The sequence below is a fragment of the Canis lupus genome, chromosome 32 (genome assembly GCF_011100685.1).
Source record: "Canis lupus familiaris isolate Mischka breed German Shepherd chromosome 32, alternate assembly UU_Cfam_GSD_1.0, whole genome shotgun sequence".
NCBI lineage: Eukaryota > Metazoa > Chordata > Mammalia > Carnivora > Canidae > Canis > Canis lupus.
The window spans coordinates 18,331,609-18,357,225 of record NC_049253.1 but is presented as its reverse complement, the minus strand read 5'-3'; the positions used below and the strand labels follow the sequence as shown (position 1 = coordinate 18,357,225).

The following is a 25,617-nucleotide window of genomic DNA, read 5'->3' as shown; positions in this document are numbered from 1 at the left end:
AGGCCCTCAACTCAACCAAACCATAAAAGTGCAGTTTTAGTAAGGCTGTCTTACTTCCTTAAGCACATCAATAATAGACAAGAAACATAATCCTATAGAACTGGACCTTTGGGCATCTATTGAATGGCCCTCCTCTCAAAAGCATCTTCTACCTCACAGATAATTGACTTAACTGGACATTAATACAGAATTCACAAAAAAAGTAAATTTGTTTTTTTTAAGATTTTATTTATTTATTCATGAGAGACACAGAGGAGACAGAGACAGAGACAGAGACAGAGAGAGAGAGAGAAAGAGAGAGGCAGAGACACAGGCAGAGGGAGAAGCAGGCTCCATGCAGAGAGCCCAATGCAGGACTTGATCCTGGGACTCCAGGATCACGCCCTGGGCCAAAGGCAGATGCTAAACTGCTGAACCACCTAGCGATCCCCCCAAAATGTAAACTCTTTGAAGGAAAAGATCCTATTTATCTTGTTTACAACTCATTAGTCAGCACTCATCACTTTGCTTGAAAACTATTAACTGACACACATAGCATGGCATTTTATCAAATAGTTGGTGGCTATTTGTGAAATAAATGAAAGCAGAGAGGGTAAAGTGAGAAAATAGGTCATACCAAAAATTTCTGGCTTATATAAATGAGTCCTAAAAATAGATCTCATTTTAGTGGTATTCCAACCTTCCATGCCTTCTACAAAAAAAAAATCTGAAATATCTTCCAGTTTCCTGCTCTCCAGGCAGGTAACCCTGAATGGCTATGAAGTAAAAAAATATTTGTGCAGGGGTGTGTATAAAAGAGTATACAGCTTCACAAGTATTACTTTAGAGGAAAAGAAAAACAGAATTCTGTGTCTCTTAGTATCTTGTCTTTAGACTTCCTCCCCCAAATCTTGAATTTATAGAAATAATAGTCTCTTTACTCTTGACATGAGAAGTCTGCCAAACACTTCATTTTATAAATATCTAATATCAGTGACAACATTCTAGAGTTTGGGAATACAGTTCATTACTTCATTCACATAGTTTATGAGAGGGATTGTACAGGCATCACAAGAACATGTATGAGGAGATTTTGGAGCTGAGAGTCTTCAAGGGCAAAGAAGGTTTAAGATAAAATTAAAAGGTGAAGAGAAGCATGGAAGAGATCATTCCCAGACAAGAGACCTTCATATGTAAAGGCTAATTGGTGAGAGCACTGTTTATTCAAGTGTTTATTCGTATTCAAAAACAATACGACTGATGCAGAGAGTGCAGGGAGAAGGCTGCAAGGGATGAGGCTGGAGACTTACACAGAAACCAGAAATAAAGGACTTTATAAGCCATACTGAAGTGTTCAGCTTCCTCTAAAGTGCTGTGGGAAGCTACTAAAGACTTTTAAACACCAAGTTATACTGAAATTATTTTGTAAGTATAAGAATTATATAGATTTGTACTTTGGAAATATCACTCTAGATACAATATGCAGAATTAATTTGGAAGGTGGAGGCAAAGTTGCAGGGAAGGTACTCTGCTTCCACATGTTAGATTAGGTCCAAGACTTAGCTTCCTGCCATAAACAGCTATGTAACTGGGGAAAACACATGAAAAGACTGTTTTAAGGCATTAGGCAACAGACAATATAGATTTATGACAGTTGAGAGAAGGCAAACAAGTTGGGATGATTTCCACATTCAACCTAGACTTCAGCCTGGGGCACAGTACTAATCATGGGTCAGAGAAGTGGAGCCCAAATAGAGATGCACAGCTTCACTCGGTAGAAAAAACGGAGTCTAGAGTTGGGGATTCTGAAGTGGCTGGGATTTACAAATAAGATACTGAAAGAGAGGAATCTGCAGAGAGAATGAAGTCCAGCCATCTGGAGAGGGTTCTGTGAGTCTTTAGTTCAGCATCAGTTGCACACGCACAGGATGAGATTCTGACACCTGGCAGAAGAGAACTAATGGGAGGTAGCACATTGCTTAGAGATGCTGGTGTTCTGATGTGCCAGACTGGAGAGGCCTTGCTGAATTCACCAGGAATTCTACTGAAACCCTAGAGAGAGAATAGGGGGTGCTCTACCTACCGTAGGGGCTACACTAGATCCATAATCTCAAATCCTAAAATCAAGTTTTAATAGATCAAATTCACTTGCCAATATACTAAGTACCTTCCAGAAAAAAACTCAATGAAAAGAGAGTAGAAGAGTTCCTTAAAGGGCATATTGTACTTCCTCTCACTAAAGGAATAATTATATTCTCTTAGAGTTGACCACTGAGTGATCTGTAAATTAGAAGAAGCTAGGAGCAAGGTATAATCACCATATTGATGAGAAAACCACTAGAGTCAGAAGGGGCCTAGGGAATACCATAAGACTCTTTTTCTATTTTTGCTATGGCTATTGATTTATTGTGAAATTAGGAGAAAATTCAATTTACTGTCTTCTAGGATATGGCATTATTGAGGACAGAAATCTCAATAATATAACAAAGCTCAATATAAGGCAGTAGATTTTTCTGTCCTTTAATTTCAATTCTATATCTCTAGCTTCTAGATCAATGACAAACACAAATATTTATTGAACTAATAATATTTTAAGGAAATATTTAAGTAGATAAACCTTTAGCCAGATTCATCAAGAAAACAGAGAGGGGATTCAAATAAATAAAATCGGAAATCGAAGAGGACAAATAACAACCAACACCACAGAAATACAAAGAATTATATGAAACTTTATATGGCAACAAATTGAATAGCATGGAAGAAATGGAGAAGTTCCTAGAAACATACAATCTTTCAAAACTGAGCCAGGAAGAAATAGAAAGTTTGAATAGACTAGTTACTAGTAACAAAATTAAATCAGTAATAAAAAAAATTCCCCATAAACAAAAGCCCAAGACCAGATGGCTTCACAAGTGAACTTGACCAAACATTTAAAAAAGAGTTAATACCTATTCTTCTTAAACTATTCTGAAAAATAAAACAGGAAAAAAGCTTTCCAAATTAATTTTACAAGGCCAGTATTACCCTGATTCCAAAACCAGACAAGGGCACTACAAAAAAAGAACAGTATAGGCCAATATCCTTAATGAGCAAAAATGTAAAATTCCTTAACAAAATACTAGCGAACCAAATTCAGCAATACATTAAAAGGACCATTCACTATGATCAAGTGGGATTTATTCTAGGGATGCAAATGTAGCTCAATATTTGTAAATCAAACAATGCGATATATCACATTAACAAGAGGAAGAGGGATCCCTGGGTGGCGCAGCGGTTTGGCGCCTGCCTTTGGCCCAGGGCGCGATCCTGGAGACCTGGGATCGAGTCCCACATCGGGCTCCCGGTGCATGGAGCCTGCTTCTCCCTCTGCCTGTGTCTCTACCTCTCTCTCTCTGTGACTATCATAAATTAAAAAAAAAAAAAAAAAAGAATAAAATCTTTCTTAAAAAAAAAAAAAACAAGAGGAAGGATGGGGTGCCTGAGTGGCTCAGTTGGTTGAGCGTACTCTTAATTTTGGCTCAGGTCATGATCTCAGGGTCATGAGACTGAGCCCTGCTTTGGCTTCCATGCTGGGCGTGGAGTCTGCTTGAGATTCTCTCTCTCCTTGTCTCTCTTTCTCTCTCTCTCACTCTCCCCCCACCTCTCTAAAAAACAAAACAAAACAAAATAAAACAAAACAAGAGAAAGGATAAAAACCATATGATCATCTCAATAGATTCAGAAAAAATTTTGACATACCCCAATGCATAACCAAGGCAATCTTGAGAAAGAACAACAAATCTGGAGGTATCACAATCCCAGATTTCAGGATGTACTACAAAGCTATAATAAAGCAGTATGGTACTGGCACAAAAAAGGACACATAGGTCAATGGTTCAGGATAGAGAGCCCAGAAATAAACCCATGCTTATGTGGCCAATTAATCTATGACAACACATGAAAATATGTTCGACATCACTCATCATCAGGGAAATGTAAATCAAAACCACAATGAGATATCACCTCATACCTGTCAGAATGGCTGGTATAAAAAAAGGCAGTAAAAAGTTGGTGAGGAGTGGAAAACAGGGAGCCTTTCTGCACTGTTGATGGGAATGCAAATTGGTACAGCCTCTGTGAAAACCAGTATGGAGTTTCCTCAAAAAATTAAAAATTAGAAATACCATATGATCTAGTAATCCCACTATCCAGAGGAAATGAAAACAGTAACTCAAAAAGATATATGGCACCCCCATGTTTATTGCAGCATTATTCACAATAGCCAAGATACGGAAGGATCTCAAGTGTCCGTTGATAGATAAATGGATGAAGAAGATATGATACACACACACATACACACATACACACTGGGCTATTACTTTATCATAAAAAAGGATGAGATTGTGCCATTTGGGACAACATGGGTGGACCTAGAAGGTATTATACTAAGTGAAATAAATCAGACAAAGATAAATACCATATGATTTCACTTACATGTGGAATATAAAACACAAAACAAACAGACTCTTAAATACAGAGAACTGATGGCTGCCAGAGGGTAGGTGGGTAGGTGGGTGAGGAGATGAGTAAAACAGATGAAAGAGATTAAGAAATACAAACTCCCCATTATAAAAAATAAGACATGGAGATAAAAAGTACAGCATAGGGAATATAGTCAATAATATTGTAATAATGCTGCATAGTAACTACACTTACTGCGTGGAGCGTCAAGTAAAGTATAGAATTGGCAAACCACTGTGCCGTACACCTGAAACTAATGTCACCTTGTATTCAGCTAGACTTCAATAAGAATTTTTTAAAAAACAGAAAAAATTTCAGGCAGACTAGGGAAAAGGATTTTGCAGAGTAGCTCAAGCAAGAATTGCTGATAATTTAGACTGGGTCAAGGCTGTGGGGATAAAAAAAATGAAGAGATTTTAGAAATACAAGAAATAATTTACCAAACTTGTCTGGCAGCATATTGTAGATGCAAGGGAGTTGTCCAAGATGAATCTCAGGGTCTGGCTTGGACATCTATTCAGTGTATGCTAATGCTGTCCACCGAGTAAGGGGAATGAGGAGGAGCCAAGTTTGGAGCAGGCTCTAGGAAGAGAAAGATGGGTTTAGTTTTAGGTAATCTGGGTTCAGAGTACCTATAGTATATCTGAGTGGATACATTTGGTAGGCAGATGCATATATATGGCCGAATTTCAGAAACGTTTAAATTCTAAGATTAGATACAATTTACAGTCAAACTGGAAACATCATTACTTGTGCTTAATGTTTTGTACTTTAATATTTATTATGGTCCAATTGTTTTACAATTATTTTATATATTTATCTCCTTTATCATCCACACTTACATCCTTAGCTCCAAATAAAAAAAAAGCCAAGGAAGGATTCTGTTTGACAAAAGGGAATTATATTATTCCTGACCCATTGGGCCAACCACTGTGTTCAGGGAACTGAGCTAAAATTGACTCCAGCTAGATTTATCCACCATAGAGAGGAGCAGTGCAGACTGGGACAGTTCTGTGACTGGAAAAGCTCAGTTAGAACCCCATGGTACAGAGGGGGAAGGATTCATCCCCCAAAAGAAGAAAAGCTAATCTCTCTTCTGGAAAATGTGGGTACTGAGCAGACAAAACAAGAAAAGCCCTATAATGCCTAACCCAAACTGTTACTTGTATTAGCCACGTTTTGTTTTGTTTTGAAGATTCCACTCTATACTATTTGAAATCCTGTTCCCAGGCTGAAATCCCAATTAACTTAACTGAGCTTCATGTACAGGGTGACATTAGGGAAGGTGAGATAGTGGAGAAAGTAAAGGAAATCTCATAATACTTGAACCATTTATTTGCTCACTATGTAACTCTAATATTCTCTGTCAGATTCTGGCAAAGCTCTGTAACATTTTACGGACGGATTCCCTGGCAGAAGTTCTCCAGTGGCTGCTTCATGCAAGCTCAAAAGGTGAGATTAAAATAAGCATTTGCAAACACTGAGCTTGGGTTATTGTCGGAAAGTAGGAATGCGCCAATATCTGAAGTTTTCTACCTTAGATTTGCAAAGATACTACTGCACTATTCCCTCCTTGGTATGTCAGTATCCAGGTCTCTGCAGTCCTCTAGAACTGCCTGCGTGTACCCAGTCACTCGATGACCCGAAGTTTGGTATGCCCCAAATTAAACTTCTTCACGTGATGGGAAGCACTTGTGTCCAGGGCTGGTTTGTGCTTCTTCTGCAGGTACCACCCCCAGGTGTGGCATATCTTCTGGCCTGCTCTGAACCTGAGCACAGAGCCCATTTCCTTTCTCTGGTACAGACAGCAGAGCACAGCCATCCAAGTTCTGGATTCTAATAGCTCTGCCCGTGCCCCATCAAGACCATCAGCTTCAGTCATCTCCCAGCCTCCTTTGGGGCCTTTGTGTTCTGTTCCATGAAAACATGCCAGTCTCAGGTGGGACAGCCATAAACAGCAGAGAGTAGCTGTGCTGAAACCCAGCTGGGCATCAGACTGCAGCAAAGCTTCTGAGGGTTTGTAGTTCTAACAAGCTCCCAGATGATGCTCATAATGCTGATCTGGGTCTTTGAGAATCTGCACTAGTAAAGGTTAGGAAATACCAGTGTGTTAGGGATAGACTAACATTTTTAAATAGGGAACATTTTGGAAATAGTACTTTACCCAGGAATTCAAGACTACTTGGCAAGCAATCAAGAAGTATTTGGGGGTGGGGATCCCTGGGTGGCTCAGCAGTTTAGCGCCTGCCTTTGGCCCAGGGTGTGATCCTGAAGTCCCAGGATTGAGTCCTGCGTTGGGCTCCCTGCGTGGAGCCTGCTTCTCCCTCTGCCTGTGTGTCTGCCTCTCTCTCTCTCTGTGTCTATTGTGAATAAATAAATAAATTTTTTTTTTTAAAAAAGAAGTATTTGGGGTTAAGGAGCCTTTAGTTCTTTTTTTTTTTTTTTCCTTTTTGAGGACGTAGCTTTTATTTTATTTTTATTTATTTATAAAGTGTTTCTTTAAAGATTTATTTATTTATTCATGATAAACAGAGAGAGAGAGAGAGAGGCAGAGACTTAGGCAGAGGGAGAAGCAGGCTCCATGCAGAGAGCCTGACGCGGGACCCGATCCCGGAACTCCAGGATCGCGCCCTGGGCTAAAGGCAGGCGCTAAACCGCTGAGCCACCCAGGGATCCCCGAGGATGTAGCTTTTAGAAATATACACAAGGGATCCCTGGGTGGCGCAGCGGTTTGGCGCCTGCCTTTGGCCCGGGGCGCGATCCTGGAGACCCGGGATCGAATCCCACGTTGGGCTCCTGGCATGGAGCCTGCTTCTCCCTCTGCCTGTGTCTCTGCCTCTCTCTCTCTCTCTCTCTCTGTGACTATCATAAAAAAAAAAAAAAAAATATATATATATATATATATATATACACAAATAATAAATGCTTATTGTTGAGGGGGGAATCCTAGGTGAACCAGAAAAAAATACAAGAAAAATCAATAATCAAAACATTGCAGAAATCATTTCAGTGACTTCAGTATATATCTTTACAGATATGCTTCTATTATTAGTCTGTATTTTAATGAGATCATATGGTACTTCTTATTTTGTTCAGGTATACTTTCTTTTCTTATTTGGCAGCAGCCTGAAAGGCTGAGTTTTGTTCTCAATATTTAAAAATTATTTCCACGGTCATTCAGGGACAAGTCCCTCAACGAGTTAAGAACACGGGGCACTTTACAGTTACAGGCCAACAGAAATCAGGGTTATGTGAACCAACTTTTCTGCAGAAACTTTGACTCACAAATAAACGCCTACTCAGAAAATAGATTACCAGCCTTTCACACTAAACTGATGGATAAAAGAACTAATCCCATGTTTCTAGCCAACATGATAATGATAACCTTCATGCCCCCCCCAACCCCCCCGCCCCCCCTTGTTTTAAATCAGAAAAAGAGTGGATCTCAGCTTTGATTCATGCTGAACTGGCTGAAATAAACTTGTTGGCTCAACGAAGAAGCATCTCAGCAGAACTAGCAGCAGAGGATAATAAGCCACCCAAAGTTAAATCTCCCCCATATTCACCTGCAAAATTGAAAGTGCTGACCAAATCGAGGGAAGGACATCAGCCAACCAGGTAATTAGATATAATGGCCACCTTGAGGGCATATGGTAGGGAAAGACTTTCAAGTTTCTTTTTGTTAGCTTACAAAACACTAAACATGCTGATGTTTTCAGTCTCTTCTTTATTCAGTAAATGACCAGAGTGTGTATTTGTTTTCTTTCATTTTCATAAATGTAATATGAGAATCATTCTAAATCCTATTGTAGCCACCCAGACATCTAAGAAAATGAAGTTTTTTTTATTTGACCTAAAAATGGAAGCAATAAAGGAAACCAAAATTGTATTATTATTGTATATTTTGTCAAATGCATATCACACAAGTATCACCTTTTTTTGTGAGTAGAACAATGCTAGATTAAAATAAATGGCTTCACTTAATTTTCACTGGCATGCTCCTGGAGGCTGCTAGAGGAAAAAAATAACTATTACAGGAATTGGAAATTATTTTAGTAGAAATTTTTCTTAAACCTTATCATTTCAGTGACAGAAGAATATATACATATATATGTATGTATGTATGTATAATATGGTGAAAGAATGTGATGTTATTTATGTCAGGGGAGAAAATCTTTTTGCTTTAAAATTAAAAGTTGGGTAAAGCTTAAGTTGAGAGAAAAATGGCTATTCAAAACCCAAGTCACTTTAAAAATCAGTGAGACAGAGATTTTAGATTGCAATTTGTCTCCATCTTAAAGTTTCCATAAAATTGGACACTGGGAAATAGGGTCAGTCTTTCTATGTTAGTGAATAATATATGAGGCACTGTTCAGCTATTTACTCAAAGAAGAATTTTTCGTTGGAAAGTACACTTAATACTATCTGCATTGAAAAACAAAGAATTGGGATAGAATATTTAGGATACATATATACTTAGCTTGTTGATGATAGTGCAGTCTATAGAAAATACTTGTTTGTATCTGTGAATTTCATTTTCTCTTTCTCCAATTATTTAGAGTGTCAAGTCAAGGATCTGAAGGAAATAAGGAAGTACCAAAAGGTTAAGTACAGTTTGTGATCATTACTGAGTTGGTATAGGGAAACCGACAAATATTTAACTTTTTAGGGATACAGACTGTGGTTTTAAAGGCAGTAAAATACAATAATGATTTCTATTTATTCTTAAGGGACAGTGTCTGCTGAATTTACCATTGAGATAAGTTTGACATAAACTTAACTTTGTTTTGAAAGGCAAAGTGCCTCATCAGAGACAGATACTCTTTAAGAAGTAAGATAGATAGCAGGATAGTAGGAATTGTAGGTTTGGTCATGCCAGTCCAGCAACAGGAGAAGCCCTGCACTGACCTAATAAAAGGACGATGACCTCAGAGTTTGGTTCTTCATAGCTTAACTGTCAAGCTAAATTATTTTAACTAGAAACTAAGTCAACCATAGAAAATATTAAAATGGCCAGCAGCCATAAGCAGACGCTCTTTGAGACAGGTGGAACACAAGAAAGAGGAGCAGTTTTGTGTCCCTACCAGAAGCCCAGCCACATCCTACAGTTTAGACCAAGAAGAATCAAGAACTATAGAATGTCCTACTTTGGTCCAGAATGGATCAACTGAAACATCCCTGTGGGTTTGGCAGCTCCTAATTTTAAAACAAGTGTAGCAACAATGACTACAGAGCAGCAGTTATGAAGTACATCCATAAGCCTCAAACAAAAGTCTATTCTCTTATTTCTACAAGTGTCTCTTATACCAGGAATAATATGGTAATCAGAATTCTTTGAGGCCACTCTGAACTCCAGCAGTTTTTGTTGGTATTAACTAAACCCAAAACAGGCTATATGCGCTAACAGGCAGTAAGAAGTATAGTTTAGAAGTTAGAAAATACTCCCTTACTCTGACACACCCAGGATAGTCTATCGTACCTGACTTCTACCAAACTCCTCACCCTAGGACTACAAAATAATGACAGTGATGGTTTCTATTACTCAACTTTATGTCTTACCTGTTGGCTCCTGAAGAAGTTTTGTTTAAGAACCCCCAGTCATACTTCTTCGTCTCCAGTGGTAATATTTGGCGCCTCTCCAAATCCTTATTCCTGCTTGGATCTGACCAAATAGGTCTTAGGAAGCTCTTATGAGTACAATTAACTTGTTTTAATCTGCTTGTCTATTTTCTTTTTGTCTATCAGGACCATAGATCCTTTTCCTTTTTCTCACTGGTCCCATCCTTCTCTATCACCTTTAGAGATCACCAGTTCTAATTCATTCCTTCCAAAATAATGTTTGACTTTAAAAGAATATGACATATCCTGCATGCCATAGAACAAATAACTCATTAAAAATGAGCAGGTGGGGAAAAAAAAGAAAAAAATGAGCAGGTGGTAAGAAAGATAAGAATAGATTCTTTTATGAATTTGGGGTATATTTGATTCACCTAAACTTCGTATAGTTGTTTTGCTTTGTATGTCATTTGCTACTACAACATGGCAGAAACTATATTTGATGTCTCAGTTTTGGTCTTATTTAGGTTTTTTCTATTTCAGAGGCTGAGAACAGGCCTCCATTGTTTATCAGAAGAAATAAGATGAAAATACCTGTTGCAGACTATTTCAGCAAACCAAAGTCTCCTCTCAGGCCTAAAACTCAGGAAAGCATATCAACAAAACCAATGTCAGCAAGGAGTATGCAACAAGGATACAATCCCTCTCCCCAGAGAGCATTTTATCCTTAAACATTCCAAAGGTAGAAATTATAGACTGAGCTATTTCTTTCACAAACATGAGCTTCACTCCATAAGAGTATCAAATTATTTTTTAAAAAATATTTTGGTATCAGAGAATCAATAGCTCCTCTTTATGGTGGCACATGTAAATCTCAAAGCACCTGTATATGCTACTAAATAAATATTAATGGAGACAGTATTTCTATTTGTAGTTAATTTTAGCACCATGTATAAAAGGAGTATGTTTATTTGTATGCTACATTTCTAGTCTTGCACTGACTGTATATGTATATAAGCATAGGGTCCTGATACCAGGGAAGTCATCCATAACAGAAAAAGGCAGCTGCAATTTGACACATCCCCCAAACTCTAGATAGAGAAAAAACAAAAACAAACACAGAATTTTAACATCTGAGCTATTTTTCCACAATCTATAGTGTTTCAGTGCTGTGGGAACACTGAATGGATTCCATAGTGATTATGGAAAAATACTAGCCTCCTCCCAAAAAAGATATAAAAATTATCACTAATTTATGAGCCAGAAAGGGACTAGTCTCTACTCATTGCTAATTGTGGATGATATCAACAAATTTCTTAATATTTAACTTTTTTGTATTTTAAAATAAACCACTCTTAGGCCATGGCTATTATTCTTTCAGTGTATTGCTGGATTCTATCTACCAACTAGCCAATCTTTTAGAATGTTTGAGACAATATTCAAGAGATACTATAAATTTTGTGTATGTGTGCATGCGTATGTACAATTCTTTTTAGATAGGGAGTGGGGGGAAGGGCAGAGGAGAAAGAGAGAATCTTTTTTTTTTTTTTAAGATTTTATTCATTTATTCATGAGAAACACACACAGAGAGGCAGAGACACAAGTAGAAGGAGAAGCAGGCTCCATACAGGGAGCCTGATGTGGGACTCAATTCCCAGACTCCAGGATCACGCCCTGAGCCAAAGGGAGATGCTCAACCGCTGAGCCACCTGGGCATCCCAAGAGAGAAAATATTTAAGTAGACTCTCTGCTGAGCATGGAGCCACAGGGTTCAATCTCACCACCCTGCGGTCATGACCTGAGGCAAAATCAAGAGTTGGATGCTTAACCAACTATGCCCCCCAGGGCACCCTGTATCTGTGCAGTTTTAATGACAACATTAGTATCATATTTATTGTGTGTCAGTAATAATTCTAAACACTTTAAATATAGTAACATTTAATTTTTACAATAACTATTCGAGATAGCTACTATTGCTATTCTCTTTTTGATAAGCAAGCTGAGGTGCCGAATGTTGTACTCATTGGGATAATATAAACAGTTGTAATAAATGTCATCTTTCAAACACAGTAGAGGATTATTTCTCATATATAAGTTCAAAATGTGTGTTTTTAGTCAGCAGGTGACTTTGCTTTACTTCGTGATTCAGGAGCCCAGGATCCTTCCATCTTGTGGCTTAACCATCACCCAGGGTTTCACTGTCAGCTAGATCCTGCTGGCAGAAGAGGGAAAGGAAAGTGGAGGAAAGTCTTAATTTCATTTGGCTGCTGTAATAAATTACCATAAACTTAGTGGCTTTAATCAACACAAATTTAATCTCTTACAAATCTGGCGTCAGGGCATCAGGGGTCTGAAATGGGTCTCACTGGGCTAAAATCAAGGTGTTGGCGGGGCTATATTCCTTTTGGAGACTTTAATTGAGAATCTGTTTCTTTGCGTTTTCCAACTTTTATTTTTTTTTTTTTTTTTTTTTTTTCCTCTTTTTTTTTTTTTTTTTATTGGTGTTCAATTTACTAACATACAGAATAACACCCAGTGCCCGTCACCCATTCACTCCCACCCCCCGCCCTCCTCCCCTTCTACCACCCCTAGTTCGTTTCCCAGAGTTAGCAGTCTTTATGTTCTGTCTCCCTTTCTGATATTTCCCACACATTTCTTCTCCCTTCCCTTATTTTCCCTTTCACTATTATTTATATTCCCCAAATGAATGAGAACATATAATGTTTGTCCTTCTCCGACTGACTTACTTCACTCAGCATAATACCCTCCAGTTCCATCCACGTTGAAGCAAATGGTGGGTATTTGTCATTTCTAATAGCTGAGTAATATTCCATTGTATACATAAACCACATCTTCTTTATCCATTCATCTTTCGTTGGACACCGAGGCTCCTTCCACAGTTTGGCTATCGTGGCCATTGCTGCTAGAAACATCGGGGTGCAGGTGTCCCAGCGTTTCATTGCATTTGTATCTTTGGGGTAAATCCCCAACAGTGCAATTGCTGGGTCGTAGGGCAGGTATATTTTTAACTGTTTGAGGAACCTCCACACAGTTTTCCACAGTGGCTGCACCAGTTCACATTCCCACCAACAGTGTAAGAGGGTTCCCTTTTCTCCACATCCTCTCCAACATTTGTTGTTTCCTGCCTTGTTAATTTTTCCCATTCTCACTGGTGTGAGGTGGTATCTCATTGTGGTTTTGATTTGTATTTCCCTGATGGCAAGTGATGCAGAGCATTTTCTCATGTGCATGTTGGCCATGTCTATGTCTTCTTCTGTGAGATTTCTGTTCATGTCTTTTGCCCATTTCATGATTGGATTGTTTGTTTCTTTGGTGTTGAGTTTAATAAGTTCTTTATAGATCTTGGAAACTAGCCCTTTATCTGATATGTCATTTGCAAATATCTTCTCCCATTCTGTAGGTTGTCTTTGAGTTTTGTTGACTGTATCCTTTGCTGTGCAAAAGCTTCTTATCTTGATGAAGTCCCAATAGTTCATTTTTGCTTTTGTTTCTTTTGCCTTCGTGGATGTATCTTGCAAGAAGTTACTATGGCCGAGTTCAAAAAGGGTGTTGCCTGTGTTCTTCTCTAGGATTTTGATGGAATCTTGTCTCACATTTAGATCTTTCATCCATTTTGAGTTTATCTTTGTGTATGGTGAAAGAGAGTGGTCTAGTTTCATTCTTCTGCATGTGGATGTCCAATTTTCCCAGCACCATTTATTGAAGAGACTGTCTTTCTTCCAATGGATAGTCTTTCCTCCTTTATCGAATATTAGTTGCCCATAAAGTTCAGGGTCCACTTCTGGATTCTCTATTCTGTTCCACTGATCTATGTGTCTGTTTTTGTGCCAGTACCACACTGTCTTGATGACCACAGCTTTGTAGTACAACCTGAAATCTGGCATTGTGATGCCCCCAGATATGGTTTTCTTTTTTAAAATTCCCCTGGCTATTCGGGGTCTTTTCTGATTCCACACAAATCTTAAAATAATTTGTTCTAACTCTCTGAAGAAAGTCCATGGTATTTTGATAGGGATTGCATTAAACGTGTATATTGCCCTGGGTAACATTGACATTTTCACAATATTAATTCTGCCAATCCATGAGCATGGAATATTTTTCCATCTCTTTGTGTCTTCCTCAATTTCTTTCAGAAGTGTTCTATAGTTTTGAGGGTATAGATCCTTTACATCTTTGGTGAGGTTTATTCCTAGGTATCTTATGCTTTTGGGTGCAATTGTAAATGGGATTGACTCCTTAATTTCTCTTTCTTCAGTCTCATTGTTAGTGTATAGAAATGCCACTGACTTCTGGGCATTGATTTTGTATCCTGCCACGCTACCGAATTGCTGTATGAGTTCTAGCAATCTTGGGGTGGAGACTTTTGGGTTTTCTATGTAGAGTATCATGTCATCGGCGAAGAGGGAGAGTTTGACTTCTTCTTTGCCAATTTGAATGCCTTTAATGTCTTTTTGTTGTCTGATTGCTGAGGCTAGGACTTCCAGTACTATGTTGAATAGCAGTGGTGAGAGTGGACATCCCTGTCTTGTTCCTGATCTTAGGGGAAAGGCTCCCAGTGCTTCCCCATTGAGAATGATATTTGCTGTGGGCTTTTCATAGATGGCTTTTAAGATGTCGAGGAATGTTCCCTCTATCCCTACACTCTGAAGAGTTTTGATCAGGAATGGATGCTGTATTTTGTCAAATGCTTTCTCTGCATCCAATGAGAGGATCATATGGTTCTTGGTTTTTCTCTTGCTGATATGATGAATCACATTGATTGTTTTACGGGTGTTGAACCAGCCTTGTGTCCCAGGGATAAATCCTACTTGGTCAGGGTGAATAATTTTCTTAATGTACTGTTGGATCCTATTGGCCAGTATCTTGTTGAGAATTTTTGCATCCATGTTCATCAGGGATATTGGTCTGTAATTCTCCTTTTTGGCGGGGTCTTTGTCTGGCTTTGGAATTAAGGTGATGCTGGCTTCATAGAACGAATTTGGAAGTACTCCATCTCTTTCTATCTTTCCAAACAGCTTTAGGAGAATAGGTATGGTTTCTTCTTTAAACGTTTGATAAAATTCTCCTGGGAAGCCATCTGGCCCTGGACTCTTGTGTCTTGGGAGGTTTTTGATGACTGCTTCAATTTCCTCCCTGGTTATTGGCCTGTTCAGGTTTTCTATTTCTTCCTGTTCCAGTTTTGGTAGTTTGTGGCTTTCCAGGAATGCGTCCATTTCTTCTAGATTGCCTAATTTATTGGCGTATAGCTGTTCATAATAGGTTTTTAAAATCGTTTGTATTTCCTTGGTGTTGGTAGTGATCTCTCCTTTCTCATTCATGATTTTATTAATTTGAGTCTTCTCTCTCTTCTTTTTAATAAGGCTGGCTAATGGTTTATCTATCTTATTAATTCTTTCAAAGAACCAACTCCTGGTTCTGTTGATCTGTTCCACAGTTCTTCTGGTCTCAATTTCGTTGAGTTCTGCTCGAATCTTTATTAGCTCCCTTCTTCTCTTGGGTGTAGGATCTATTTGCTGTTTTTTCTCTAGCTCCTTTATGTGTAAGGTTAGCTTTTGTATTTGAGTTCTTTCCAGTTTTTGAATGGATGCTTGTATTGCGATGTATTTCCCCCTTAGGACTGCTTTTGCTGCATCCCAAAGATTTTGAACGGTTGTATCTTCATTCTCATTAGTTTCCATGAATCTTTTTAATTCTTCCTTAATTTCCTGGTTGACCCTTTTATCTTTTAGCAGGATGGTCCTTAACCTCCATGTGTTTGAGGTCCTTCCAAACTTCTTGTTGTGATTTAGTTCTAATTTCAAGGCATTATGGTCCGAGAATATGCAGGGGACAATCCCAATCTTTTGGTATCGGTTCAGACCCGATTTGTGACCCAATATGTGGTCTATTCTGGAGAAAGTTCCATGTGCGCTTGAGAAGAATGTGTATTCAGTTGAGTTTGGATGTAAAGTTCTGTAGATATCTGTGAAATCCATCTGGTCCAGTGTATCATTTAAAGCTCTCGTTTCTTTGGAGATGTTTTGCTTAGAAGACCTATCGAGTATAGAAAGAGCTAGATTGAAGTCACCAAGTATAAGTGTATTATTATCTAAGTATTTCTTCACTTTGGTTAATAATTGATTTATATATTTGGCAGCTCCCACATTTGGAGCATATATATTGAGGATTGTTAAGTCCTCTTGTTGAATAGATCCTTTAAGTATGATATAGTGTCCCTCTTCATCTCTCACTACAGTCTTTGGGGTAAATTTTAGTTTATCTGATATAAGGATGGCTACCCCTGCTTTCTTTTGAGGACCATTCGAATGGTAAATGGTTCTCCAACCTTTTATTTTCAGGCTGTAGGTGTCCTTCTGTCTAAAATGAGTCTCTTGTAGACAGCAAATAGATGGGTCCTGCTTTTTTATCCAGTCTGAAACCCTGCGCCTTTTGATGGGGTCATTAAGCCCGTTCACATTCAGAGTTACTATTGAGAGATATGAGTTTAGTGTCATCATGATATCTATTCAGTCTTTGTTTTTGTGGACTGTTCCACTGAACTTCTTCTTAAAGGGGAATTTTAAGAGGCCCCCTTAAAATTTCTTGCAGAGCTGGTTTGGAGGTCACATATTCTTTTAGTTGCTGCCTGTCTTGGAAGCTCTTTATCTCTCCTTCCATTTTGAATGAGAGCCTTGCTGGATAAAGTATTCTTGGTTGCATGTTCTTTTCATTTAGGACCCTGAATATATCCTGCCAGCCCTTTCTGGCCTGCCAGGTCTCTGTGGAGAGGTCTGCTGTTACCCTAATACTCCTCCCCATAAAAGTCAGGGATTTCTTGTCTCTTGCTGCTTTAAGGATCTTCTCCTTATCTTTGGAATTTGCAAGCTTCACAATTAAATGTCGAGGTGTTGAACGGTTTTTATTGATTTTAGGGGGGGATCTCTCTATTTCCTGGATCTGAATGCCTGTTTCCCTTCCCAGATTAGGAAAGTTTTCAGCTAGAATTTGTTCAAATACATATTCTGGCCCTCTGTCCCTTTCGGCGCCCTCGGGAACCCCAATTAAACGTAGGTTTTTCTTCCTCAGGCTGTCGTTTATTTCCCTTAATCTATCTTCATGGTCTTTTAATTGTTTGTCTCTTTTTTCCTCAGTTTCCCTCTTTGCTGTCAACTTGTCTTCTAGGTCACTCACTCGTTCTTCCACCTCGTTAACCCTCGTCGTTAGGACTTCTAGTTTGGATTGCATCTCATTCAATTGGTTTTTAATTTCTGCCTGATTAGCTCTAAATTCTGCAGTCATGAAGTCTCTTGAGTCCTTTATACTTTTTTCTAGAGCCACCAGTAGCTGTATAATAGTGCTTCTGAATTGGCTTTCTGACATTGAATTGTAATCCAGATTTTGTAACTCTGTGGGAGAGAGGACTGTTTCTGATTCTTTCTTTTGAGGTGAGGTTTTCCTTCTAGTCATTTTGCTCAGTGCAGAGTGGCCAAAAGCAAGTTGTATTGGGAAAAAGAGAAAAAGAGAGGAGAGAAAGAAGGAAAGAAAAGAGAAAGAGAAAAAAAAAGGGGGAGGAAAAAGAAAAAAAAACGAAAAAAAAAGAAAAAAAAAAGAAGAAAAAGAGAAAGAAAAAGAAAGGAGAAAAAAAGGGGGTGGGGGAAGGAAACAAATCAAAAAGCAAAACAAAACAAAAACAAAAACAAAAACAAAAACAAAAACAAAAACAAACAAACAAAAAAAGAACCACCGGGGAGTATCTTCTGATTCTGTGTTCTTTAAGTCCCTTGGCTTCTCCTGGAAGTTGTCAGTCTAGCTGGTGTTCTGGGGGAGGGGCCTGTTGTGCTGATTTTCAGGTGTGAGCAGTTGGGGGAGCTGCTCTGCCCCTGCCTGGTGCAGGGCTCGGTGGGGGTTGTTTACCCCGTGAGGCCGCAGGAGGAACAGCCCCAGTGGCGGGGCAGCTCTGGAAACCTGGAGTCAGCTCCGGCAGGAACTCCTTCTGCAGGGCCTGGAGGCTCCGGGGCGGGGCCGCTGATGTGCTCAGCTGGGGCAGGAGCGTCCTCGCTGTCCTGGGCCCTCCCGGCCTCTGCCTGTCCCGGGGGAGGCCGGATCCTGGGCTGTGTCCCGGCGCCCTGTGCTCCGGAGCCTGCGCTGGTGGATTCGCGCTCCCCGGCCGCGCAGCCCCCTCCGCGGAGCTGCCGCCCGAGCCCCTCCGAGCTGCTCCTGGAACCGCGCAGGCCCCTCCGCACGGAGCCTCTTCTTCTGCCCGAGCCCCTCCGAGCTGCTCCCGGGGCCGCGCAGCCCCCTCCGCGCAGCCCCCTCCGCGGAGCCGCCGCCCGAGCCCCTTCAGCTGCTCCGGGTCCCGCCGGGTCCCGCCGTGCGCGCTGCAGCCCTTAGGGAGCTCGGCGCACTCTCCTGGGCGCGCAGTTGCTCTGTTACTGTCCCCGGGAGCCCGAGGGCCTCCTCGCCCTCCTGGTCCTGCTCCACCTCCCCACGAGCCCCTTTCCGCCCGGGAAGGTCGGTGCAGCTCCTGCTCCTCCGGGACGGGGCTCTCCTGTCCTGGGGACACTCGCCCCGGCCTCAGCCCGGCTCCTCGCGGGGCCCCTCCCCCTTGGAGGCCTTTGTTCCTTTATTTCTTTTTCCCCGTCTTCCTACCTTGATAGATGCGCGAACTCTTCTCCGCGTTTTCCAACTTTTAGGAGTTGCCCACACTCCTTGACTCATGGCTCTCTTCTGTCTTTAGAACCGGCAATGGCCAGTTGAGTCTTTCTCACAACACATCCCTCTGACATTGACTCATCTGCTCTCTTCTTCTACTGTTAAGGACCCTATGATTACACTGGGCCTGCCTAGTATCCAGCTTATTCAAGATAATCTTAAGGTCACATGATTATCAATTTAATTTCCCCTTACTGTGAAACAGGTTTCAGTGACTAGGATCTTGATGGGACATTACTCTGCCCTCCACAAGGGGGCACATCTGCTTAAACTCTTGGCCTTGAAATGACAAGCATCACTACTAATCACATTCCATGGTTGAAAAATGGTCTAGCTGAGAGGAGGCTGATAAAATTCTTTTTTTTTTTTTTTTCTTTTTTTATAAATGCAACCTCTACAGTAGGTCTTTTTTTTTAATTTTTATTTATTTATGATAGTCACACAGAGAGAGAGAGAGAGGGAGGCAGAGACACAAGGCAGAGGGAGAAGCAGGCTCCATGCACTGGGAGCCCGACGTGGGATTCGATCCCGGGTCTCCAGGATCACGCCCTGGGCCAAAGGCAGGCGCTAAACCGCTGCGCCACCCAGGGATCCCTGATAAAATTCTTAAATAGAAACCATATTCCAGTTATAATTGTATTCTATGGAAAGAAAAATTGAGTTTTGGTGGACAGTTAGTTCTCTCTGACACAAAGGGTTAGTGACTGACTCAAAGTGTGGCTGAAACCTATGTGCTTAACCACTAAGCACCAGTGATATGTATCAAAACCATGCTGACTTCATAAAATTAATGTCAAAGCTTTTTCTCTTTTCCTCTTTTTTCTGTTACAGAGAGGTTACAATAACGCTGCATATTCCTTTTCCTTGAAAACTTAGTAAAATTCACCTATTAAACCATGTAGTTTTGGTGTTTTGGGGGGTGGTGGTAGCCCTTTGACAGTTTTACTCCTTCTATGATAGCTGGCCTGTTTATATTTTCTGTATTTTGGAGGACTGATTTTGGAAAATTTAGTTTTCTTAGAAAATTAAGCATTTCACCCATGTTTCTAAACATAAAATTGAGACAGGTTTGTCATAATTCTAAATTCCTTGCTATCTTTATTCTGCAGTCTCATTTTTATGTATTTGTAATTTTTTTGATTCAGGTAACTAATGGCTTTTGACATTTTATTTTCACTTTCAAAAAAGTCATATGGATTTAATGCTATGTTCCACAATGTTCCTATACTTTACTTCATTAATATCTCCTTTCATTATTTATTTTAGTTTTTTAGGTTCATTAGTATTCGAATGTCTTAAGTTAGATGTAGTAATACAGTTATATTCATTCATTCTCATATATTAGCATAAGTTTTTAAGATGACAAAAATTCAAAACCCTTCATGATTAAAATACTCAACAAATACTCAACATAATAAAAGCTATATATATAAAAACTCACAGCTAACACTGTATTTGAAAGGGGAACCACTGAAAGATTTTTCTTCATGATCAGGAACAAGGCAAGGATGCCCACTCTCACCATGTTTCTAGTGAATACAGTACTGGAACTTCTAGCCAGAGCAATCAGACAAGAACAAGAAATAAAAGGCAAAAAAAAATTTTTAAAAAGAAGAAAATCAAAATTATGTCTGTTTGCATATGACATGCTATTATTTATAGAAAACTCAAATATATACATACATATCCCACACACAAACCTGTTAGAATTAATAAAATTCAACAAAGTTGATGATACAAAAATCAATTTCAGGAATCCCTGGGTGGCGCAGCGGTTTGGCGCCTGCCTTTGGCCCAGGGCTTGATCCTGGAGACCCGGATCGAATCCCACGTCGGGCTCCCGGTGCATGGAGCCTGCTTCTCCCTCTGCCTGTGTCTCTGCCTCTCTCTCTCTCTCTCTGTGACTATCATAAATAAATTAAAAAAAAATCAATTTCATTCCTATACACTAACAATGGCCAATTCAAAAAGGAAATTAAGAAAAAAATCCCATTTACTATATATATACTGTATCATAAAGGATAAAATACTTAGGAATACACTTACCCAAGGAGATAAAAGACTTTTACACTAAAAACTACAAAACACTGCTAACTGAAATCAAAGAAGAAACAAAGAAATGGAAAGATATCCTATATGGATTGAAAAACAATATTGCTAAAATATCCACACTATCCAAGAAGATCTACAGATTCAATGCAATCTCTATCAAAATCTCAGTGACAATTTTTGCAGAAATAGAAAAAAAAAATCCTAAAATTCATATGGAATCTCAAGGGACCCCCAATAACCAAAAAAAAAATCTTGAAAAAGAACAAAGTTGGAAGCCTTACACTCCCTGATTTCAAAACATACTACAAAGCAACAGTAATTAAGATAGTGTGGTACTGGTGTAAAGACAGAAATCTAGGCCAAGGAAACAGAATAGAGAGCTCAGAAATAAACCCCTGCATTATGGTCAAGTGATTTCGAATACAGGTGTCAAGACTTCACAGTGGGGAAACGACTATCTTCAACAAATGGTGTTAGGAAAACTGGATTCCACATGCAAAAGAATGAAGTTACCATATGCCATATACAAAATTAAATTTGATTAAAGACATAAATATAAGACATAAAACTTGGATATGACACCAAAAAAAAAAACAAGCAAAAAAAATAAATGGGACTCCATTAAATCGTTAAATTTTGTGTCAAAAGAAACAATCAATATAGTGAAAAGACAACCTATGGAATGGGGAAAATATTTATAAATCATATACTTGGTAAGGGCTTAATAGCTAGACTATATAAGGAACTTCTATAACACAATGACAGAAGACATCACTATTTAAAAATGGGCAAAGGACTTGAATAGATATTTCTCTAAAAAAAGATATGCCAATTGCCAAGAAGCACATGAAAACACACTCAACATCATTAATCATTAGGGAATGCAATCAAATCCATAATGAGATGTCACCTCACAGTCATCAGGATGGCCACTATCAAGAGAACAGATAATAAACGTTGGCAAGGATGTGAAGAAGTTGGACTCTTATGCATTGTTAGTGGGAGTGTAAAATAGTACAGCCATTATGGAAAACACTAGAGACTACTCAAAAAATTAGAAATAGAATTACCATATGACTCAGCAATCCCACATCGGTTTATATATGGAAAAGAATTGAAAGCAGGATCTCAAAGAGGTATTTTCATACCACATTCATAACATTATTCAAAATAGCCAAGATGTGGAAGCAGATGAATGGATAAAGAAAATATGGTACATACACACAGTGGAATATTATGCAGCCTTAAAGAGGAAATCCTGTCACATATTACAGCATAGATGAACCTTGAGGACATTATGCTAAGAAAAAGGACTTTAGTCACAAAAGGACAAAATACTGTATGATTCTACCATACGAAGTATCTAAAGTAGTCAAAATCACAAAGACGAAAGGTGGTTACCAAGGGTTGGTGGGAGGAGGCAGGTGGAACTGGTGTTTAGTGGATATAGAATTTCAGTGCTTCATGATGAATTTTCTACAGATCTGTTGCACAGCAATGTGAATATACTTTTTTTTTTAATTTTATTTATTTATGATAGTCATCACAGAGAGAGAGAGGCAGAGACATAGGCAGAGGGAGAAGCAGGCTCCATGCAGGGAGCCTGACGTGGGATTCGATCCTGGGTCTCCAGGATCGCGCCCTGGGCCAAAGGCAGGCGCTAAACCGCTGCGCCACCCAGGGATCCCGCAATGTGAATATACTTTACTAAACTGTACACTTAAAAATTGTTGAGATGGTAAATTTAATGTGTTTTCCCACGATTAAAAAGTATATAAATAGGAAAATATGTAAGACTTGAAGAGCACAGTTAATAAGCTTCATAAAATGAGTGTTCCCTCATTCTCAATTATCTACAAAGAATCTGTGTAAGATGACATTTACTTTTATTATGTCTCACAGATATGCCCATAAAACATAATTAAACAGATATTAAAACACTATACCAGTTTACCCAAGTTAAAAAAGTCTTTGGGTTTTTAAATTTTCTTCTTTGGTAATTTTAATTTATAAATTAGTTATTTCATATAAACTTTCAAATGAACTGTTTATAGTATCCATGTTTCCAATATCTCCATTATTAATTTCTATATTTATGTGTCTTCACTCTCACTCTTAAATTTTTTAAATTTTGCCAGAGGTTAATCTATTTGTATTTTCAAAGAGTCAGAGGAATGGTCTCAGAACTATTTGTGTCAATTGGCTATTTAAGTTTAATAGTAAAAGACTGGTTAATGATAACAATGCATCATAAAATCTTCAGAAGGAAAGGAGAATGTTTTGTGGGCCATTTTTTTTTTTTTTGTGCGTGTGTGGCACTTTTAAGTTATTGATTTTTAAAATCAGTACTTTTTAATGGAAACAACTTGACCAAAAATCTGTCACAGAATTCTGAGACCCACTAAAACAAGTTTAATGAGAAAAAAAAAAAAAAAGTCGGTGTTTGCCTTGAGCCTCTTTACTATGTTTAGTTATTACTGCTATCATTATTATTTCCCTCTTTCAACTTTGAATTTATTCTGCAGTCTTTCTTTTAATTTGTTAAATGCATAGCTCAATAATGATAGTCTTTCTCTAACTGAAGCAATTTAGGCTATAAATTTTTCCTTTAAATGTTGCATTAGCTATATTCCACAAGTTTTAATCCATGGTTTAATTAAATTTACTTTCAAATATTTTCTAATTTTCACTTTCTTCTGTGACCAAGTTATTTCGAATTTTTTTTTAAATTCCCAAACACAGTGTTTTTCAAACTTTAATTTTTAAACGATTTAATTGCATTATGGTCAGATAATGTGATCTGTAAAAATGACCAATCATTTAATTTTCTTGAGGGTAGTTTTGATGTTTTGTATATGGTTAATTTTATAAATGTCCCATAGACTTGAAAAGATTGAGAATTTTAAAATTGTTGGACACAAAGTTGCAGATCTATCCATTAGAACAAATGTGTTATTTGTGCTGTTCAATTTCATATATCCTATTTTTTCTTTGTGCTTGATTTATCAATTACAAAGACGTACAATAAAAATTTCCAACTATTAGGGTATCTGTTGTAGTTCTGTGGTTTTTGTAATTTTGTCCATTTTCATACATTTTGAAGTGATGTGTAAACACAGTTTAGAATTGTTTAATGAAGTCATGACCAACTTTATCTCTTACACTAGTTTTTACATCTAACGCTAAAGAAGGGTAAAGTATTCCTCCCTTCACAACTTTATTTGCTATGTTAACATATCATTAAAGAAGTTGTCTATTTATGATGTTTGAAACATTTTTTGTGGCCTAATATACAGATACTTTTATGAACATTGCATGGACACTGGAAAACTGCTTTCAGCTGATAGAACTTGGCATATATCAATTATTAATTATAGCATTTACATCTTCTATATATTTATCTTTTGTCCATTTGAACTATCATGGGTTAGGAAACATGAGTTAAAGTTTCCTTATACTAATGCATTTCTTAGTATTTCATGTAATTCCCAAAGTTTTTTCTCAATGAATTCAAATACTATGCTATTTGATATTTAGATATTTACAACTGTCAAATCTTCACTATCGATTGCATTTTTGAACGTTACAACATGACCTTCTGTTCCTTGTTTAAGTAATGTGTTGATCTTTACCCAATGTTAAAATTGTGACTTTTTTATTTTTAGCCCAATATGCTTTCACTCTTCCTTTATTTTCAACACTGCTGAATAACATCATTTAAATAGAACATATATTTAGGTTCTGGGGTTTTTAAAATCCAATTTGGGTGATTTTAGACATTTATAGGAGAGATTTGGTTTTGTGTTTTATATTAGCATTCTGTTTTCGTTGCCTTTTAAAATATTTCATTAAATGATCTGTGATATCCATATTTTGTTTAATGACTGTTCATTTTGGTAATCTACAAAGGTCACATTTAAAAAATCTTATCTAGTCTGGATTCCTCAGAAAGCAGAGTCTGAAACAAAGGCTTATATATTTTGGGGGAGGGGGCAGACATAGTCAAAAAAGAATGAGAAACAAGGGAAACAAGAAGTGAAGAAATGTCAAGTGCTGTGAAATTAGCTGCTGATTGGTTTCAAATAGATTGATTGCTCAGCCCTAAGCGAGAGGATAAATGGGCTAACATTCCTATTTCACAAGTGAGACATGAAGACTGACAGAGGTTCATTAAGTTCCCCAAAGTCCTAACAGCAGGTGGCAGTGCCAATATTAGCCTTCCTACTAACTTTATTGTCTCTTCATTCTGACACTGCTTTTCTCCTTCACATTTTTGAGATTCCTACTCTATGTGTCTGGCTAGGAGCTAGAAAAACACATTAAACATCTCTATGCCAATTGAGATCAAAGTTTAATGAGCACCATAGGCCACTACTGTCATTAATTCTGATCTCTGCCAGTCTCTTTTCTCTTTTTTTCTTTTTACTACTGTAGTCTGTACATGTTCTCGGTACTCTATGGACAATTCTTACCTTTTACCTATATCGTCTGTGAGCCTCTCTATCTATAAAGTGAAATGACCTATCACTTTACTTTGTAATGACAATAATTGATGGCTTTCATAATTGTTCATTCACCTTGACATCCTTCAGAATAGCTTCCCTTTTTTCTTTTTTGCTTTTCCAATCTCAATTATTTTCAAATGCTCCAAGATGACAACACATTGATTTCTGGAGAATCAATCCAAAGAATGCTCCTTCCTTTATGAATGAGCTTGATTTGTTAGGATATAGGTTTTTGAAGAAATGAACCGAGAAAATTTTATTTCAGGAGGCATATCGCCTTTTGATGCATTTATTTAAATACGAGCGGAATTCC

General features: G+C 38.3%; 1 protein-coding gene across 5 annotated transcripts in view; it reads left to right on the top strand.

The window, feature by feature from the left end:
- The window catches only part of C32H4orf17 (chromosome 32 C4orf17 homolog), a 55,538-nt gene that overhangs the window by 20,897 nt on the left and 9,024 nt on the right, over window positions 1-25,617 (top strand). For 2 of the 5 annotated variants that reach the window (XM_038582044.1, XM_038582048.1), the window contains exons 6-9: window positions 5,850-5,931; window positions 7,911-8,097; window positions 9,039-9,082; window positions 10,579-10,956. In XM_038582044.1, the coding sequence (XP_038437972.1) occupies window positions 5,850-5,931; window positions 7,911-8,097; window positions 9,039-9,082; window positions 10,579-10,766 (501 nt within the window). In that variant the 3' untranslated portion in view covers window positions 10,767-10,956. Of the gene's footprint in view, window positions 1-5,849; window positions 5,932-7,910; window positions 8,098-9,038; window positions 9,083-10,578; window positions 10,957-12,150; window positions 12,285-25,617 lie in introns of those variants that run through there. The other 3 variants (XM_038582045.1, XM_038582046.1, XM_038582047.1) reach the window with 3 other exon arrangements.